The sequence below is a fragment of the Hoplias malabaricus genome, chromosome Y (assembly GCF_029633855.1).
Source record: "Hoplias malabaricus isolate fHopMal1 chromosome Y, fHopMal1.hap1, whole genome shotgun sequence".
Taxonomy (NCBI): domain Eukaryota; kingdom Metazoa; phylum Chordata; class Actinopteri; order Characiformes; family Erythrinidae; genus Hoplias; species Hoplias malabaricus.
The window spans coordinates 63,053,322-63,074,151 of record NC_089820.1 but is presented as its reverse complement, the minus strand read 5'-3'; the positions used below and the strand labels follow the sequence as shown (position 1 = coordinate 63,074,151).

Sequence of the window (20,830 nt, the reverse complement as noted above, 5' to 3'; positions counted from 1 at the left end):
TCATTGTAGCGGAGAGTGCCGTGCACGCGACACCGTGAGTCTCGCTCTCTCTCTCTCTCCCTCTCCTGTTCGGTCCTCGTCTCTCTCTCGTCTCTCTCTCTCTCTCTCTCTCGTCTCTCTCTCCTCTCTCTCTCTCTCTCTCTCTCTCACTCTGTGCACTTTCTCCTCGGAGTGAGTGATGGTGTCTCGCGCTGCGCTGGTCGGACTCGCCCGTGTGTCGCGCGCTCTGTCTCGTGCAGTGTCTCCGGTGTGTTGCTGGACCGCGCGGACCCGGAGGCGAAGGTAAAGTGCGGGGTTTAATGTGTCTGTGGATTTTATGGATCTATGGGCTGTAGTTGGTTCAGTGGTGTTCACTGGTCGGTGCTGAACGCGCGCGTGCAGTGTGTGATTGTGTTGCTTTTGTGTGTGTGTTTTTTCTTTGTTTCTTTCCTTCAGAAGAATTTTTGGAGATTTGGGTGGATTGTGGATTTGCTGTTTTTGGGCACTTTTATGTTGTGTGTAGAATTAATATTTCACCTCTTTTTTTTAAATTAAAACAACTATTGTTACTGTATAAATGTTATATTCCGTGAGTAAAGTCTGGGTGTATGTTTCTAAATATAAGAGCTTGTATTCATTCGATATATTTCCTTTGATCTGTCCTTGTTGGAGGGACATTTACATGTATTTACTCATGTATTTATGCACGTCTTGACATTTAGAGTGACCGATGTGAGCCGTGGGCATTTGGAGGGACCCACAGACTTTCATTAATAATAATAATATTAATAATAATCATCTTTATTAGAGTCTAGAGCCTGAGTCCTCAGCAGTAGAAACTGTTGCAGGAATTTCACTCACATCAGCATTCAGCAGCTCAGTTTCATTCTGCAGCACTTCATTCACATCACACACACACACACACATCACACACATCACTATATCCATACTCTGCAGGAGCCCCGAGCCACGAGATAATGACCCCTCTGCGTGCACTGCACCAATACCGCGTTCCTAAAGATTCTGAGGAGTTTGTTTGCTCGCTCAGGTGTTTAATGTCTGTTATTTTCAGAGAGAGAGAGTCTTACCCCCAAGTCACTGCAGAGATCAGCGGCGCTGTTTGTTTATTTATTTATTACTGTATTATTATCCCATGATTCCTTTTCTAAAGAGTTGTAAAACACTTATAAAGTAGTTTGCTTTGAAAGAGACCCATTTGTCCTCCTCTGCAATGCCACTGGAGTGACTCTGCCTCAGCGCAGTGCCACACCGAGCCACTAGGGGGAGTGATGAAAGTAGAATCTCTGATGAAAGTAGTTTGGAGCGATGATTTAAGACCACTTATAGTTTGGTGGTAAGGTGGTGTGTGTGTGTGTGTGTGTGTGTGTGTCTGTGTGTGTGTGAATGTGTGGCTTAAGTGGCCCTTAAAAGTTCTGAAAGTATTGATTTAATTTTTCCTCTGCACCTTTCTGCTGTGTGCTGATGGATTAATAGATAGAGAGACAGGTAGATATGTAAATAAGTTTGTAAAATGGTAGGATATGACGCAAAATAAAGGTTTGTGTGGATATATTCAGTTTTAGTGCTTTGTGGGGAGCAAAATGAAAGAACACATGGACGTCTGGACACGGACAAGGGCATTTTTGGGGACGCTGGACTGGTCCTGAGTTTAATTATTAAGTGTAATTGATTATATTCCAGCAACTGAAATACGCTGTAACCTTGTAAATAAGCAGACAAAATAAAAGTCCTCAAACGATAATAATAATAATAATAATATTAACAACAACAACAACAATCATAACAACAACACCAACAACAACAACAACAATAATAATAATAATAATAATATAATAATAATAATAATAATAATAAAATTATTCACTGTATGTTTCTTCTTTAATTCCTTCCCATTTAAATGATTAAGACACAAATGCAAAAGTTTGGGTACCCCATTGTGTAAAATGTTCTAGCTAACTTGCATAGAACCTTTGGAAATTTCAGTGCACATTTTCAGTTTATTTCCTGAATTAAAAACTATGCAAAACTTTGCTTATTGCTAATTTTAGTTTTTTTTTTAAAACACATTTCCCTTTATTTAAAAACATGGTAATTTGTGCCCTAAAATAAACAAACGGGTTTCACACCTAATGTGTCTAATACACACATGTACCAACTTGGAACAACACATCGGTCTCACATTTCAAGCTTGAAATGCACTTAATTCTACTAACACTTTACCCCTGATGTGACATATGTGTTAAGGTGATGCCTAACGTTGCGGTTACGGAGTGGATTAGGGCTGGGGATTTGGCTCAGGCTTTTGGGCAGCTGTATTGTAGCAGCTTGTTCATTTCTCGCTTTACTGCCACAGTAACGTAACACTGACAGGTGCAGCCTTGCGCCGTGTGTCATACACACCCTATTTTTTTTTTTTTAATCTTTAACTTTGCCTTTTTCAAAGGTGCTATTTAATTACGTAGTCATTCACAAATCAACAGAACAGCTCTCAGAATTTTTACAAGATGGTTTCAAATCACACCCTTCACCAGCTTCAGTTAAACAGTCTGTTAATGTAACAGCTTTTAAGACACAGTAAAATCACATGCGATGTAATGTATGTAAATGTGCTGCGCTCTGATTGGCTGTATTGCGTTACTGGATCAACAGGCATTGGAATTTAAATTAAGTTTGTAGGTGGAAATGAAGATAAATGGTTCTATTTTGTTTTGACCAAATTTTCTGGTAAAATGATAAAAATAAATAAATAAATAAATAAATAAATAAACAAATAATACATATTTAAATCCTAAGAAACGTACGGGTAACTTATTATTTTTTTAATACAACTAGATACAGGAACATTTCAGTGAGAGTTTTATGGCAGCTATAAGGACATTAGTGAGACCAGGTACAGATGTGATGTTGGATGATTAGCTCTGGATCACAAACACTGCTCACATCTCTAACACATCCCTAAGGTACTGGATGGCACGCTGTCACTCTAGAGAACACAATTCCACTGATTCATAGCCCAGTGCTGGGGGGTGGTGTTATTTTATTTATTTTTTTCCAGCTTCTGCTTGGCATTGACAGTATGGACCTTAGGCTGTGGCTGGTTCAGAGTGCTTTGTTCATACCATGCTTTTCTATGGAGATCAGTTCCACAGTGTGTGTACCTTAAAAAAGCGGAATAAACCAATTATCAAATTATCAAAGGGTCTGTATAAGGGTTGGACTGGTGGTGTATATGAGTGTTGTGAATTTGTCTGCTCTGATATAAATGATTCAGCACAAGTACCTTACTCACCTTGTTTTTTCAATGAGCCTTTAAATATATACACTTCCTGTGAAGAATGTGGTCTTTGAGCCCCACCAGAGCAATGTAGCACACCAGCAAGTGCACATAAGCAGCCCATAAACTGCCCAAACGCCAGGCCGAGTCCTTCAGCATTCGCCTCCTTCCTCCAGTGAGCGAAACCACAAGGCAGCCATAATAACAAGTCCATATGTTACCAGTCCTCTCCATGCTGTGTTTGAAGTCCAGATGCCAGGAGCTATGGATGCTCCCCGAGTTTGAGTGAACGAGTGAAAGAGAGAGTGAAGTGCTGTCCCTGGTGGACGCCTCCAACGCTCCTCCTCAGCAGGAGGACGGAGAAAGCGGGGGTCCAGCAGGCGGGTGTTTACAACTAGTGAGGAATCTGTGAGAGGTCTGGACACCCACCAGGAGCTCTGGGCATCAGACTGGAGGAGTGGGAAGAGGGGGGTCCTCTCGTCAGATGGTGTGGGAGGCTAATGAGACCACGGCAGACTCCATCAGGACTCCATCATCCGGTCCCAGACCATTTGGGGCCAATCTGTGCAGAACATGGCGTCTGGGGCCTGGGCCAAACCCAATAGCGAGCTGGACCTGGCGAAGAGGAGGATGAAGGAGAAGACAAGGAGGAAGGGAGTGAGAGTGATGCGCTCACTGTGAGTATGAGGGAGAACCACTGAGAGGAACCCAAACCGAAGAGGAAACTCAGAACAGAACTAAGGACCAATGGGTAAAACATAGGCAGAACCATTGAGAAGCAATTGAAACCCAAAGCAGAACCAAGACCTAATGGATAGCACATACTAAGGGCATGATGGAGAACAACTAAGAAGAACCAGGACTGAGTATGATGATGAACTAATTAAATGAACCCAGCAAGCTTCTAAAGAGCATGAAGGGGAACCATGGAGCAGAACCAAGACTCGGAAGGAAACCTCCCTGAGAGCACAACGAAGAGGAAGCAAGTCTTGAGAAGCTAAATGTCTCAGAGTATGAGAATGGGAGACGAACACACAGGGGAAAAGTGGGCATTGGGGGATTTCGAAGCTGCCTCAATATTTTTGTCCCCTATAGAGACAGGTGTGTTCATTAGATCTCCAGATCAGCAGAGGAACCCAAGAGAGTTCAGAAGAGAGCACTGCCTTCATCCCAAGGGATGGGTGGTGCACCCGGGTAGAAAGGGATGAGGATTTGCTTGAGGACAGAGGTTTAATTGGGTGGTCTATGCGCAAGCTGCTGTAGTGTTATGAGCACTACAAGTTTAGTCTTTACTTCATTCTATTACATAGGAGATATTTCAATGACTTCTCCGTTACGTTAAATGTTAGCGTACGAGGGTCAGGTGCACTGTGTCCTGACTGAAGGCAGCATGAGTGAAGTGTCAAAAAACACTTGGACTTGAAATGAAATTATCTCCAGAATGACTCAAAATGACAAAGTCCCTACAACCAGGCCAAGGACCATCTGAAAAAACTACAACTCAAGAAATCAAACTCATTAAAAGCATGGAGTTGTAAGAAAACTAAGAAAAGAATCAAGATTCAAAAGCAAAAACTCCCTTAGCGCAGAAAGAACATCTGAGAAGAACCAAGACTCAAAAGGACAAACTCCTTACCAGCACTGAGCTTATAGAAACACAGAGAAGAACCAAGACTCAAAAGGAAAAAAGTCCTTGGGAATCCAAGAATTTAGAAGCACAAAGTCTCTGAATGGCAAACTTTCTAAGACCATGCAAAGGAACATCTGAGAAGAACCAAGACTCAAACTTTTTATGAGCATAAAGTTTCAAAAAACACAGAATCGAAGACTCAAAATAACAAATTTCCTAAAACCATGAAAAATAAATATCTGAGAGGAACCAGGTCTCAAAAAGACAAACTCCCCAAGACCATCTGAAAGAACATCAGAAGAACCAAGACTTGAAAGAACAAAGTCATGATGTTTCAAGGAATGTAAAATGGTACCAAGACTTGAAAAAGCAATTGGAAGAAAAAACCTTAGAAAAACCAAGGCTTGTAAAACCAAATTCTCAAAGATTATATTAAAGGAATAGAGGGAAAAACCAAGCCTCCCAAGAATTATCTAGAACAAGTGCTGTTAGGATGCAAGTGGGATGTGTTTAATAGTCATTTGTTGAAAAGAACGGCTAGGTTTAGAACAGCAGGGAGAAGGTCAGCAGTCTTGAATCTCACTCCAGATCCTGGTGGTATGTGGTGGTCCACTATTCATTAAAATATTGCGAGGATCAAGGTGAGTCTTTTCATCACAGTAGGAGAGTGACCGGTGCATGCAAATGACTCTGAAGCGGTCAGCCAGGTCCAGAGGGCACGGCTCTGCATCTAATGAGAGAAGAGCTGTTTCCGTAGAGCTGTTTTGAGATGCAGAGGTATAGCTCTGGTTGGAGAGCAAGGGTGGTCTTGTTCTGCTGAGAAGCTCCTCACTGACTCCCCATTCATTCTAAGCAGGTATTTTTTGGGCAGTGGATCATTCTCAGTGCTGCAGTGACACTGACATTGTGTTGGTGTGTTAGTGTGTGTTGTTGCTGTGTTTAAAACTGAGTTTTAAAAACTCCAGCAGCACTGCTGTGTTTGATCCACTCATAGAGGTACAGGGTAAAAGGGGCAAAGAATGCATGCAGAGCAATAGATGGACAACAGGATGTAATTGTGGAATTATAAACTGCATTTCTATAATCAGTGGAGCTGTAAGAGGGTAGAAACAAGGAGGCGTATAACGTTATGGCTGATTTGAACCTGAAAGCGCACCTAGGGGGTCTTTATGGTGCTAGTGGTCACTTGATTGAGGGTATTATTTGGTTTAGAGATATTTGTGGCAATAGAGAGAGAGAGAGAGAGAGAGAGAGAGAGAGAGAAAGAGAGAGAGAGAGCATTACTTTGGCATGACTCCCATCCACATAATCTGCCTTTTTTTGGTTCCTCACCGTTTTCTCGCATTTACCTAGCGCAACGTGTAGCGATCTAATCAGCGAGCTAAGCGCTTGTAATTCCTCTGTAAAGGGAGGCTTCTGATGGAGATTATAGGCTTTAGATCAGACATTTCCCCTCAGAGGCACCTGGCACTCCGGGTCTCTGGAAGACAGGAAGGCTCGAGACAGTCTGTTCCTTACCAGAGAGAGAGAGAGTGAGAGAACCAGAGAGCAAGAGAGATGGAGAGAGAGAGATTTGAGACTGAGACTGTGAGAGTAGGCCAGAGACACTGGGAGTTGGGGAGTCCCTGAAGGATCCTTTGTGAATTACTCCGCTACAGTGTTCACAATCTGGACGAGAACAGGAGGAAAGAGAAGGAAGTGTGTGTGTTCGTGTGTGTGTGTGTGTGTGTGTGTGTGTGTGTGTGTGTGTGTGAGAGAGAGAGAGAGAGAGAGAGAGAGAGAGAGAGAGAGAGAGAGGAAGAAAATAGAGGAAGGACAGAAAGAGTGAGAGATAGAAAAGAAGCATTTGTTGCTTTGTGAAATGCTCTTGATTCTACATTGTAGATCGTATCAACCTCTTATCATCTGTTCTATTTCCAATTTCACTAAACTGCATCTCGCCAGACTTTTGCTTAGAGTGGATTCCCTATTCCCAATCCAGACGACATTCCCACTTCATAAGATTTTGTTAATCAAGACCCAGGTGTTCAGAGCACGTTTGGGAAGAGATGGGGATTGGCTGGCTTCTTTTGGATTAGTGAGGCTCAAGGCTGCTTCTTGCTATAAGCAATATTAGAAGCTGCATACAGCCTCCAACTACACAAAAGTCCCAGAAATGGGTCATGTCTAACTTTGATTTGGCTTGTATTTATTGAACTCTATTGTGGTCAGTATTGGGCAAAAGGTAGAGACCATAATTTATTGAAATGCCAAACGTTTGAAGAGACACATCTCCAGAGTTCATCTGGATGCAAAAGAGATGGGGAAGCTTTTATAATTGTTAATGGTATAACATGAATGGCACTCTTAATAGCCAGGCAAGGCCTCCTGGACCAGAAAAAAAGTACTTGAAATAGCCAGTAAAATGCCCTTCTTGAGAAAAGGAAATAGAACAAAAAATGGCAAACAATGGCAAATAAAAAAACCTGGTACATATCTGAAAGAAAATTGTAGAAACAGTGCTGTAAACTGTTGTGGGAGATGGTTATTTTTGTTCTACTGGGGAAAGAGAATTATTGTGCTTCAGATAAACTCTGTTAGCACACAGACTGAGAATCAGTGGATTATGGATTAACAGTTTGATCCATTTGCGAATGGACTTGTGTCAGTGCACCTGGGTCAAAAGACCCATTAGGTACAGGGTAATATTTTCAGATATTAAGTCCCAAAACAACCTCAGATAGACCTGCTTAGGTCATCACAGCAAGAATAGGCTTAGGGTTAGGGGTTAGGGGTAGGGGTAGGGGGGTAAGGGTAGGGGTTAGGGGTTGGGGTAGAGTTAGGGTAAGGGTAGGGGTTAGGGGTAAGGGCTAGGGGTTATGGGATTGGGGTTGATTGCTAAGTTTAAGTATAGGGTTCAACAATGTTTTTGTAAAATGGCAAATTTACGTCTGGGACTCAGGAGCCACGACACCATCCGAATGAAGCACTGGGCCACAAGGCCTTCAGCTGCTGCTTTTGAAGTGCCGTGAGGACGGATTTCTCCAGAGAACATCTGCTGGATCTGCCCAAATTCCGTTTGAACTTTTTTATTTTTTTCCCGCCTCTTCCCGGAATGTTAACGTCTGATTTTAAAAGGCGGTTTGAAACATGCATAAGGTTCCCTGGCTCCGAGAACCCCCCCCAGGACTGCTTAGGAGGAGCTGTGTGACTGGAATTTTGTCACTTCAACCAGGGTTACATCCTTTTGAACTGTAGTTTTGCATTGCTAATAGGGAGCCATGCCGTGTTCCTAGTCAAGGCTGCCTTGTTCTGCCGGTTCTCCATTACTCCCGTCCTTATCAAGGTGGGAAGTGGGCCACGGTGAGCGTTTGGCAGGGATGCAGTCGTTTTCCTCGCTTGCTATCAATCGGCGAGGAAGGATGGGGCTCTTAAGCTGTGGAACGCTTGAGAATCTCATCCTTTTATTGCACGGTTAGGCATTTCCATTCAGCTGCCACCTTCTCGGCGGGGACTCGGAGTGGCGTACGTTTGTTTTAAAGCTCTCTGCGATTCATCTCTTCTTTCTTTTGCTCTATTGCTTTCTCCCAGTACAAGCCACTATGTGACTCTGTCTTTCCCTCCTCCCTCCTTCCCTCCCTCTCCCTCTCTTTCTCCAAAGCTCACTTTCTCTCGCTTTCCTCATCTCTCTTGCTCCCTGCCCTTAAGACGAATGTGCTCCACTTTTCCGAGCGCTGTCAACTAGCCGTCTGGAGGAGAGGAGTGTGAGTCTGTTTGCTCACCCGCAGCACTCCTGACGCCTTTGCTTTGAAATATCAAAAGATACCACTTAATCTCAGGGTCAATTGCTGGGATAGACTGCTGAGGAAACAGTTGAAAGAATTGGGTGAATGTGAAGGAGCCCTTTCCTGAACCTTGTCTAAGAGTGGGTAATATTATATCGCTGGCAAAATGAGCCTGGCTTGTACTGACAGTCTCCTATCTCTCTCTTCTCTTTCTTCCCTCTCTCTATCTATCTCTTTCTGTCTATCAGGACCGGCGTCCCTGATGCGGCTGTGATCAGCGTCCACTAGAGCTCTGCTCCACCTCATCAATCACTGCCGAGTGCCTCGGCAGCCCCATCTCAAGCTTCTCCAAACTCCAAAGACCCTTTCTGCCTGGTACCTAGTGCCTACAAAACCCTGGATCTCTACTTCCCCCTGATCCTGGACTATCGCTCCGTCTATCACTGTTGATTTACCAGAGCCCACACCATGAGGAGGAGCTTCGGTGTTTGGGGAGGACTTAGCATAGTGACCCTACTGACGCTTGTTCAATGGGATTCTTGCTGTTGGGGGATGACCCTGAACTCAATCGCCTTGCATCCAGCATCTAGCAGGCCACCCAAGGCCAGGCCAGGAGCCATCCCTCACAGGCACAAGAGGAACTGGGTGTGGAACCAGTTCTTTGTTCTGGAGGAGTACACAGGAGATGACCCGCTCTATGTCGGCAAGGTAAGGAATGACAGGTTGTTCGTTGGTTGTCATTGTCATTAACGTTAAAGTCAACAAAGTCCGATTTGTGCATCCTACCACATTAATATCAACGTGAAAATCCTCACCCGATGTCTTTCTGCTTGTCTTGTTTTGCTGTTATCTGTGACTCGAGTCATACATTGTTTTATAGTGGTATTGAACCTGTAGGGGCAAGGTTATTGAGTGCCGTACCACTTATTGATACTTGATACATTGTAAAACAGTTAGAAATAATGAATTGAACCACCATTTTCCATATTTTTGTCATCTAAATGTTACTGAAATTACACGGAAATTATATTTTGATGATTTTTTTGCCACTTTTTATGTTGTTGGAAGAAAACCATGTGTCATTTCCAAATATGTTTTTCAAATATTTTTTCAGCTTCATGAGTCTGTTTAAATGATGGCTGAGCAGGTTTAATAGGATGAGTAGGTTGAATGGGTGTATTAGGATTAGGAGTGTGATTATTAGGTTTATTGCATGAGGCAGTTTGAGTGGGTTTATTGTTTGAGTGGCTTTAGTGTGTTTTACTGGGTTAGGAACACCTACCTTGTGTCTACATTCATTGTCCATTTTATCAGTGCCACTTACCAGACAGGAGCACTTTGTAGTTGTACAGTTACAGAGTGTGGTCCACAAGTTTCTCTGCATACTTCCTTATCCCCATTTCACATTGATTTTCAACAGTCAGGACACCCACAGGACCACCACAGAGCAGGTATGATTTGGGTGGTGGATAATTCTCAGCATCTAAGCACTTCTCAAAAGTTATGAGTGGGTTGAGTAAGTGCGATGTTCGATATTTTAATCAGCAAACACTTTTTATAAAATTTGGAGGATGTTTCCTCACCATTTGCTGCTCTCCAGTCTGTATTCTCGAAATCGGTCTAATTTGTTTACGAAGGCCCAGGAAAGAACTCCAAACATCAACAAGCATGAACCGAGATGAGGATATTGCTTAATTCCTGCTTTATACGTGGGTAATATTTGCTTATTTTTACTGTAAATGGAAATGATTCTAAATTATGTTGAAAACTTAAACAGCTCGATTTGTACAGGCATGTACAGGCAAACTGTAAGCCACCTACAAACAACTTGTTTTTCCCCACTGTTCGACCTTAAAAGATGACAGAGAACTGTTTAAGTGGGTTCCTAAGGTTGAGCAAGTCAGTAAGTTAGTTTGTCAGTATGAACTATGAGGACCAGTGTCTGTACACAATCAGAAAAAAAATCTGGTGCAGCACCTTCTGCATGAAACCATGTTCAGTGCCAATACTACACCTCTGAATCCAAGGCTTATTCTTCCTGACATCCACATTTTCTGTTTGGATGCATTTGCTGCATCTGTTTGGCACCAGATCTGCGGCTCTGGAGTCGGGATGTGTCCAAGATTTGATGGCAGTTGCCCGTTAGCAAAGCTGACATGTTTATTCAGGGAATGGAGTCTAGAATGTCCAGAGGCCACTGGTGCTGTCCAGGCGCATGAGTTCAGTTGTCTGCAATAGCTGAAGGAAGGTACAGGTACAGGTATATTTTTAAGGTACAAACAGTGTGAATATACTCACAGTAGTAGCCATATGTATCCAGTTGTTATCTGTAAGTAATATAAAACCTTCCAGATGGGTTGTATGTAGTCAGTGCATAAGGATATGGAACAATTTATAAAGGCACTAAAATACTTACCGTACTACCACAGTAACTATAAATACAAAATAAATGCACCCTCAAGCTAGACACACTCATGTGTTGGGGTGTACCTCAAGGTTATGTCTTAGGTCCTTTTTGTTTGGAAATATAATTTAATGCACATGGCATTAAATCTGTTTTCCTATTTTAAAACATCAGACCATGACGATGTACAAATGTATTCCACCTAACTTGCAAAATTTGCATTGATGTCCACTTACATTTACTTTGATAAACCAAAACATACCTGTACAGTACCACACACAGATAGGAGTTGGATCCCCCTCAGGGACAGCTTTCAGATCAGCTGCAGTCGAGCGCCTGGCTGGCTTCCACTAGTGAGAGAACAAAAATAAGCAAGTGCTGATACCAGTCACACATCCAGGTGGAAATGAGAGGAGGCACAGAAACAGAGCTGGTTTTAGAAAGAGCGTGTGAAGACATAGTTTTGAGAATGTGACTGAACATGGAGTTCCTTAAAAATAAAATAAATAAATAAAGTATAAAAACCTTAAAGACAAAAGCAAATCTATTTTCTAAGTAGGTGACGTTCAACAGACAAACAGTTAACACTAACACAGCATTTGCAGAGTAACACATGGTTAAATTCACCAGCAAAACCATCCCTGATGAATGAACGTCATGCCAACATTAAGTTCTGGGGTCTAACAGAAATATCAGTGACTTACTTTAGTCAAAATACCACAAGGTCCCATAAGTGCCCATACACTTAAAGGAAATGTCTATGAAATTGGGGGAAACACGATTCTCTTGTTTGTGTACGTTCTGTTTTTTAAGGTGGAATGGTATGTTTGAAGAAAAAAAAATGACTGAATTACACAGAAAATGTAGATAGATATGTAACTAAAGCTGTTTTTAGCGCTTTCAATCTGTGTTTACTCTCATGCAGTTGGCACTTTCCTGAATTTAAAGAATGTACAGCAACAGATAAGCCATTATTGCCAAGCTATGGAGCAGCAATAGAGCAATGTCCTCATCTTGGTTCATGCTATTCAAGATTTGGAGATGTAATTTTTGTCAAAAAACTTCCAGATTCCGTTTCTCTGCCTTGAGCAGGCAGTACAAGCCTAGCATAATGGACCGAGGCAATTGTTTTTTTACCGATTTACTGACACAAGGGATTCATAACTGAGCAACAACTGGTGAGAAAGCATCCTCAGAATTTTATAAAAAGTGTTTTATTAAAATCATGAACTTCTCCTTTACCAGTTGATTACATTCCCTTATTAAATCTCCTTTAATAAACCATGTATAAATTGTTGGTTGTAAAGAAGTGCAAAGGATTCCATTCCTTATCTGTTCTCTTTATGTTGGGAACTAGTAATCGCACACATTACTGTTCTTAAACTACCACTGAAGCCCCCTCTAATATTTGCTTTTCACAGCTTTTCCATTTGAATGCGGAGCTGCACCAAATGTAAGTCGACATTCGCGTTCCCCTTCAAAGCTTCGCCCCGGCTTTTAAGTGCGCCTCGCTGACGGTCGCTAGCTCCTTGCTAATGGCCGGATGTGTGGATGAACATGTCTGTTTAATGAATATCTGATGCATTGTTTGATCGTGGCTCTTTGATAGCGCGCTGATTCCTTTCTCCGCGGCCAGATTAAAGACGATGTAGGGATTAGTGGCCCTGGCTTTCAGTGAAATGGGAGAATATTGGGATTTATTTGTACAGGGCTGGCGGATTTCAGAGACTCAGTTGTGTATTCCGAGCTATGTTTTTGTTGTATTAGCACTGAATTCAAACACAAAAGACCTCTGGAGTTCAACTAAACGCTTCAGGCAGCCACCTGTCATAAAACAACACCGGGCTCTGTGTGTGTGTGTGTGTGTTTAGCAGTGTGCAGTGAGTTTCAGACAGCAGCCCGAGCTTTATTAGGCCCTGGCTCAACTCCAGCTCTCTAAATGGAAAGATCCAGGCAAAACAGAAGCCACTGAACATGAATGTGTCTCAGCAATGAATGTTAATCACACACACACACACAGACACACACACACGGACACACACACACACACTCAGACACACACACGCGCACACACACACACAGGGATTCAAATACAAACACACACACACACACACACCCACACACACACCGATTCAAATACAAACACGTACAGACACAAACACACACACACAGATAATCACACCAACACACATACACACGCACACAAAACCTGGCATACACACATGCGCGCGTGCACTAACACACACACAGACATACACACGCGCGCACACACAGTGATTAAAATACAAACACGTACAAACACACACACATCCACAAAACCAGGCATACACACACACACACAGATTCAAATACAAACATGTACAAACACACACACGCACACACACACACACACACACAGATTCAAATACAAAGACGTACAAACACAAACACACACACGCACACAAATACAAATACAAACATGTACAAACACACATGCACACACACACAGATTCAAATACAGACGTACAAACACACACACACACACGCACGCACACAAAACCAGGCACACACACACACACATAGATAATCACACCAACAGACACACGCACACAAAACCTGGCATACACACACACACACACACACAAAACCAGGTATACATACACACACACACACAAACACACACACACACACAGACACACACACACAGATTCAAATACAGACGTACAAACATACACACACACACACACACACTCACCGATAATTACACCAACAGACACACATGCACACAAAACCAGGCATATACACACACACACACCCACAGACACACATACACACATACACACACACATACACACACACACTCACAGATAATCACACCAACAGACACACATGCACACAAAACCAGGCATATACACACACACACACACACACCCACAGACACACATACACACATACACACATACACACACACATACACACACACACTCACAGATAATCACACGAACAGACACACGCACACAAAACCAGGCACACACACACACACACACACACACACACACACACACACAGGGATTCAAATAAAAACACGTACACACACACACACTTAAAGCTATAGATTTACAAATAATACATACATTTCTTTCAATTATCAGGTACTTAATTACTTTTGTGTGTAGTTAAGTATTTCTCTCTCTCTCTCTCTCTCTCTCTCTCTCTCTCTCTCTCTCTCCCCTGTTCTAAGTTAACTGTGTGAACTGTGTGGATGTATTCAGGGTGTTGGTTGCCACGTTGTTTTAACCTTTATTTTTTAAATTTCAGATTTCCATGTCTCTGTTTTATGTTCCTCCTCCTCCTCTCGGCTCCAGAAGATCTCCAAACTCAGAACTCGGGTACTCAGGCACTGCCCGGTAAAGGCTGTGGTTCTGTCCCTGGCCCCTGTTTAATTATAGAACAAGCCAGCATGGAATATGGAGATCATTCAGCGGGAAACCTTACACTCGTTCTAATATATTACTGCCACACATGAGGGGCTCCTAATGGGCAACAGTGTTTCGAAAGGGATTTTACATTCCTCCTCTTCACCTCTTTTGTTTTCTCTGTATTAACTCACCCTGGATTGGTTAAAGCTTCGGGTTCTTGAAGAGGTTGAAGGTCGCAGGCGAGTTTGTCAGTTTTCAGCGGATGCTGCTTTGTTTCCCTCGGGTACATTTCAGTTTAAGCACGATATCGGAACCAGTATTCCCGCTACAGTGGCATATAAATCATAATGTGTGTTTTTTTTCATGTCAGTCAGACTGTCAAAGTAGGTAGCCCTACATAATGCTAAGCAGCAGAACCTTAGATAATGTGATGATAGACAGAAGCCTAGCTTGCGTGACCAGGATGTTGGCATTGTTAGAAGCATCATTTGCATGTTGAAGCCTTCTGTCAGCAGTTCTATCAGTGCTGTAAAGGTCAATGTTTGCACAGAAATTCAAAAATAGCCCTACTAGGACAGGAAACAGCTAGCTGGCTTGGACAGCACACATGTCTGCAAGCATCTGTTCTAGTTGCTGCGAGGTTCCTGGAGGAGGTGCAGGCAGAAGCTGACGAAGCCTGAATTGTGGTGTGGAGAATTCCAAGCTTTCGAGCGAATGACAACTTCAAGGTTCTTTTCAGACTAAGACCAAGTCATTTCTTTGAAGGAGTTTGACGGCAGCAAGCAGATTTCCCGTGATATTCGTTGGTGCATTTGACTTTGTTTCACTCGAGTATGTTTTCGTTGTATCACACTTCTGAAAAGTTGGCGAGAAGGTGAGTGGTTGGTTAGTTTACATCTCATTCAGACGGCCCCTTCCTGTCACCGTAGTGGCTGGCAACACGAGGACACTAGGATTGTTTAAAGGGATCATTTGCATCTTGAAGGCTTCCGTCAGCGATTCTATCAGTACTGTAAAGGTCAGTGTCGCTACAGCGATTCAAAAACAGCCCAAGTAGCTGAGGAAACGGCCAGCCGGCTTGAATGGCACTGGTGTCTGGGAGCATCTGTTCCAGTTGCTGTGATGTTCCTGGAGGAGGCTGAGGCAGAAGCAGGAGAAGCCCGAGTGGAGTGCAAGTGAGGCTTCAGAAGAGACGAGACGAATTCAAATCAATGCGCCGCTGTTTTGATTGAATGACAACTTTGATGCTCCCAGAGGGGACGGGCGGAACCATTAGAAACGTTTTGTCACATTTCATCTCCCTGGCAGCACATCATACCACTCAGCGATGGGAGTGTAGTTTGGAAGAGTTTTTCTACAGATTGCGGGAGTTTAAGACGGTGAACACAACACTAGCAGAATGCCACAGTGTGTACTAGACTCAGCAAAGGTTCTACATTAGAGAAAACTCTGGTAGTATGCATGTGCTGATCATGAATTCATTTTTGTGGCTGATACACACTGATTTTCTTACAGCTGAGTTGGCTGAAGACTTGTGAGTGAAGGGTAAATCCCTCCATCTTGTCTAAGGGTAGGTAGAGGGGTAGGGCGAAGGGTTAGAGCGACATGCCCCTTCAAACAGAGACTCATTAGCTTTTTTTTTCACATGCTACTGTGTGACTTACCAGTGCTCGGAGCCTTGTTACTATTGTCCAGTGTTTCTGTTGCTGATCCTTTGCTATGTTTTTGATTCCTGGTTTTGCCGGTGATATGCTTCACTGCCCGTGTTCTGACCCCTGCCTGTTGTGCTATGGTTATAAGCTTAGTCCAATTAAAACTAAGCAGCACAGAGATCCTTCTTCCACGCCTCATTTATCACAGCATTATGATTCTCTTTAACTGTCTTGTTGAAAATTCATGAGTCCTCAGATCTGAGTCAAGTCCTTACTCTTAGGGGCAGTTTCCCAGACAGGGATTAAGCTTAGACCTGGACTATATCCTTATTTCAGTGGAAGGCCATGACTCAAAATGCTGGGTCATCCAGGACAAGACTAGACTTGTCTGGGAAACTACCCTTCAATGTTCATTCATTCATTCATTGTCTGTAACCCTTATCCAGTTCAGGGTTGCGGTGGGTTCAGAGCCTACCTGGAATCATTGGGCGCAAGGTGGGAATACACCCTGGAGGGGGCGCCAGTCCTTCACAGGGCACCCTTCAATGTTATAGTTCTGAATTAAGCCTCAAGTCCAAGTCGAGTCGTGGGTCTGAGGTGAGCAGTAAGTCTGAATCACGTCTCGAGTCCAAACCAAGTCATGCATCCAAGTGGAGTATAGCGAGTCTGAGTCAAGTAGTGGGAGTCCAAGTCAGGTTCAAGACTCACGTTTGAGCCACAGTCGGTTTAGGAATAATCAATTCGGAGTCATGTCTCAAATCAAGTCTCGTTGTGTTGCGAGTCCGAGTCAAGTCTTGAGTCAGAGTTCATAAATATAATGAAAATTCAAAAGCTACTTGGCTGCATCTAAGTTGCTCACATTAACATCCTGAACATACAGGACTCACAGGAACACGTGTCCAGCTCTTGCAGCATTTCAACTCTCTCCTGATTCTTTTATGAGAAACAAAATCAGAGTTAAACTGAGGGAATTAAAATCTTCGAAGCAAGGGAGGTTCAAATCAGACCCAAGGAATATTAGCGTTGCGATAACGAGGTGGTAATGACTGCTGCTGGAATGTTCTCGGAGGTCAACTCTCTGATTTCCAAGAATCAATATCAAGTAGCCAAATAAATAAATGAATAAATAGATGATTAAATGCAAATATTAAGCCAAAAGATTCTTGAATGCTGATTTTTAGAAAGAGCCCCCCAGTGGTTTGGGCCGAGGCCGGTCATGCAGAAACAAGCTCACCAATATAATCATCGGCATAATTATGCCAGAGCACTTTTTAATGAATATTCTTTTGTCGACTTGATATTGTAACACCAGTAACTGGGATTATTGCCTGTGACCTCACGTGGGCTGATGAATATTGATACGATCAGTCTGTCTCAGACATAAAAAAAAATAGCTCCCTCAGATGAAGGAATGTCGTGGAGGGCGGCATGAATAAAACATGCCCTTGTCTCTAGGGTGAGTTCAGTAATATCAACAATTATTAGCGATGACCCGCGTGTCTCTGCTGAAAGTACACATTCATTACCGCACTTCCAGACTCCATCGCATCGGAACGGGCCCGAGCGCCGGTCCGCTTTTATTAATAGCGCTCATCTTGCCCAGTTATCTTGACTGACAATCCTCGGTCCTGCTTTAAAAGAACTCAGACTCTACGTTTCTCCTTCCCTTTTTCACTCCAGCGGTCTCTCGTATCAGTCGTGTCATTATGTATCAACACAGTCACATTTCATTTTACTGTAAACAGGCTGTTTATGAAGGCACTTTGTTACTATAATAAACTCTTGCCGCTTTGTACGGATGCTTTTTTTAAATGTTTGATAGGTTTGGAGTTTGGAATGTTCTTGAACAAAGCACGGGCGGCACGGTGGCGCAGCAGGTAGTGTCGTAGTCACACAGCCGGTTGTGGACTCGAGTCCCGCTCCGGGTGACAGTTGTCTGCCAGTAGTCTGTTGTGTCCTCACCCTGTCCATGTGGGTTTCCTCCCGGTGCTCTGGTTTCCTCCTACTGTCCAAAAAACACATGTTGGTAGGTGGATTGGTGACTCAAAAGTGTCTGTAAGTGAATGTGTGTGAGTGTGTGTCGCCCTGTGAAGGTCTGGCGCCCCCTCCAGGGTGTGTACCTGTCTTGTGCCCTGTAACTCCAGGTAGGATCCGGACCCACCGCGACCCTGAAGTGGATAATAGAAACTCTTTAGAATTGCCCCACATCCTCTTCTAAGTCTCTCCAATCACAGTGCTGTATGCACATTTATGTGAGAGCGCAAAGGTGAGGTTAAACAGAGCAAGTAAAACACATTAAGCACAGAGAAATAAATAGAAACAAAATAAAAACAGAGAAAACTAGAACAGAGAAAAAATAGAAATGAGCAAAAACAGCTATAAACCTCACCTCGCTACTCACTGTGCGCTTGGGTTGGGGTGAACAGCGAGCCGCTCCTTGTCATTTAAAGTAACTGAACAGGGCTGTTCAGACAGGGGGAGGAAGCTGCTGTTGGGTTTGATCTTTGTGGTATTTTGGCCAACACAGGTCACAGATGTTTCATTAAGATCCAGATCTGTGTTCTCTTCTGGAAAATGAGAGAATAAAGTTGTTTTAGGGTGAATGGGCAGATGTTTAAAAATATGTCCATGGTTGTGACATCACAATCATTGTCAGGTCATTAACAGTGGCCAGCTGCACTGCTGTATGACATGGGAGTGTATGATGTTATCTGGAGTTTTCTTGGTTGTTTTTTGTTTTGTTTTGTTTTCCCTCCTATTGGATTTGCAAGGGTTCCCAGTGGTGACACCTGGGGCATGCCACAAATGCACAGTTTAGTGTTATTCCTGCTCGGGCAAACCTCGTTCAACTCATTAAGGGGTTGCTAATTAGTCACGCAGGTGTGCAAGAGCCTTGGAAAAACACTGTAAGGCGTGGAGGTCCCCCAGGACCACCGGGCTGGGCTCCATTATGCTGTTTCTTTTCCGTTCCTTCAGTGATGGACCGGGCCTGTCAGGCAGAATCCCGGAGCTTGCTGTTGAGCGTCCGCTTGCATTGCGCTTGGGCGTGTGGAGCGCTCCTGCTTTAATTGGAGGGGATCCTTTGATGCTGTAACTCTACAGGGTGGGGGTGGGAGCCCCCCCCCCCCCCCTCCACCGCTGCCGCTGCTGCAGTCCATTTACATCTCCTTTTCCCCTGCTGCCAAAACCAACTTGCAACTCACCTCCTAAACAGGGGGCTTAATGAGAAGCAGGCCAGCTAGTGGCAGACAGAGGTTGCCAGATCCATCGCTTTTACTGCCCACCTCCCCCATCTGGCCACTGACAGGGCCAGGCCGAGCAGATTAAACACATGCTCTCCGCTCCCCTCGCACTACATCAGAGATCCACTCAGGCTGATCTGAACCAGAAAGAAAGGGGCGACAGAAAGAGGCCTTTTTCATGTGGTGGATCGACAAGACCAGCACCCACTCACAACCCCCACCCATCCCACAGATCCTCCCTTGCAGTGATTCCGAGCATGTGTTGGGTAATTAAGCAAGGTGTATACAAGGAGCCTTTTCATCTGCTTCCCTCACAGTGCAGATCGCTGACGGTGAATGGTCATCACTGCAGATGAAAGGCATCAGGTTGCCAAACCTAACCCGCACTCTCCTGACAGTGGTGTGTGTATACACACACACACACACACACACACACACACACACTTTTATATTCCATCCCAATTTTGGGTAACTGTCTGTGAGGTGTGTGGTGTGGTCCCCTGTGTGTCCCTTTGCTCTAGTTTCCCCCCACAGTCCAAACACACATGCACATAAGAATTTCCCCACAGTTGTGTGTGTGTGTGTGTGTGTGTGATGCCCTGTAATGAATGAGCACCCTGTCCAGGGTGTGTTCCTGCCTTGTGCCCCATGATTTCAGGTAGTTCTCAGACCCACTGCAATCCACGATGAAATTATTGAAAAACAGGAAATGAATGTACAATAATTCTACACATAATTTAAACATACCAATGTCTTTTGTGTCATAGGAACACTGCATTTATGAGCTATATACTTGCCTTACTGCTGACAGGGGTGTGCAGTGCGGGCACAAACACAGACATTTGAACAATGACTCCTGGTATTACACTCATCATTTTGTGATATTTTATTTAAACATATTTAATGTCATTTTACTGAACTCTACTGAAATGGTTTGTTGGAAGCTGAAACACCTATTAACCACCTGCTTTGGGGAGCTCACCTTGTCTCATATGTGCTGCTGCATCTGAAATGCCAGAGGTGCCTGTTCTTTCTTCCCCAGGGACTGCGGCTGCTTCTGGAATTAACATTATGCATTTTACGAGTTAGTTGCTGGGCTGAGGCTAACTTGGCTGGGTTGTGACGGCTGAAACACTGTTATACAAAAGTAAATAAATAAAACACTGTCTTTAATAGCGTAACCTCAACATACAAATCAATTCACTAGATATGGAACCTGTCTTTTGGTGACCTGTATTTTTAGGACTGATTATTCACGGGCCTCAATTTATTTTAGTGAGTCTTTAAGAGTAAATATGCTCTACACCTTTTGTCCTTTATCTTTTGTGATATTTCCATTGATGAAGGCACCAATGAAAATGCCCCAAAACTGGAAGAAAATGTTAGGAATATGTTTTTCTTTGGAGAATACTGATATACATACTGTACACAAGCCCTGGCTATAAATGAACACAGCACTCCATTGA

At 43.5% G+C, this 20,830-nt stretch overlaps 1 protein-coding gene across 1 annotated transcript in view; it reads left to right on the top strand.

Annotated features, from left to right (window-relative positions):
• The first annotated feature begins 9,056 nt into the window (after positions 1-9,056).
• LOC136678006 (cadherin-7-like) overlaps positions 9,057-20,830 on the top strand; it is a 72,880-nt gene continuing 61,106 nt past the window's right edge. The window contains exon 1 of the mRNA XM_066655753.1: positions 9,057-9,376. Within this exon, the coding sequence (XP_066511850.1) occupies positions 9,137-9,376 (240 nt within the window). The 5' untranslated portion in view covers positions 9,057-9,136. The remainder of the gene's footprint in view (positions 9,377-20,830) is intronic.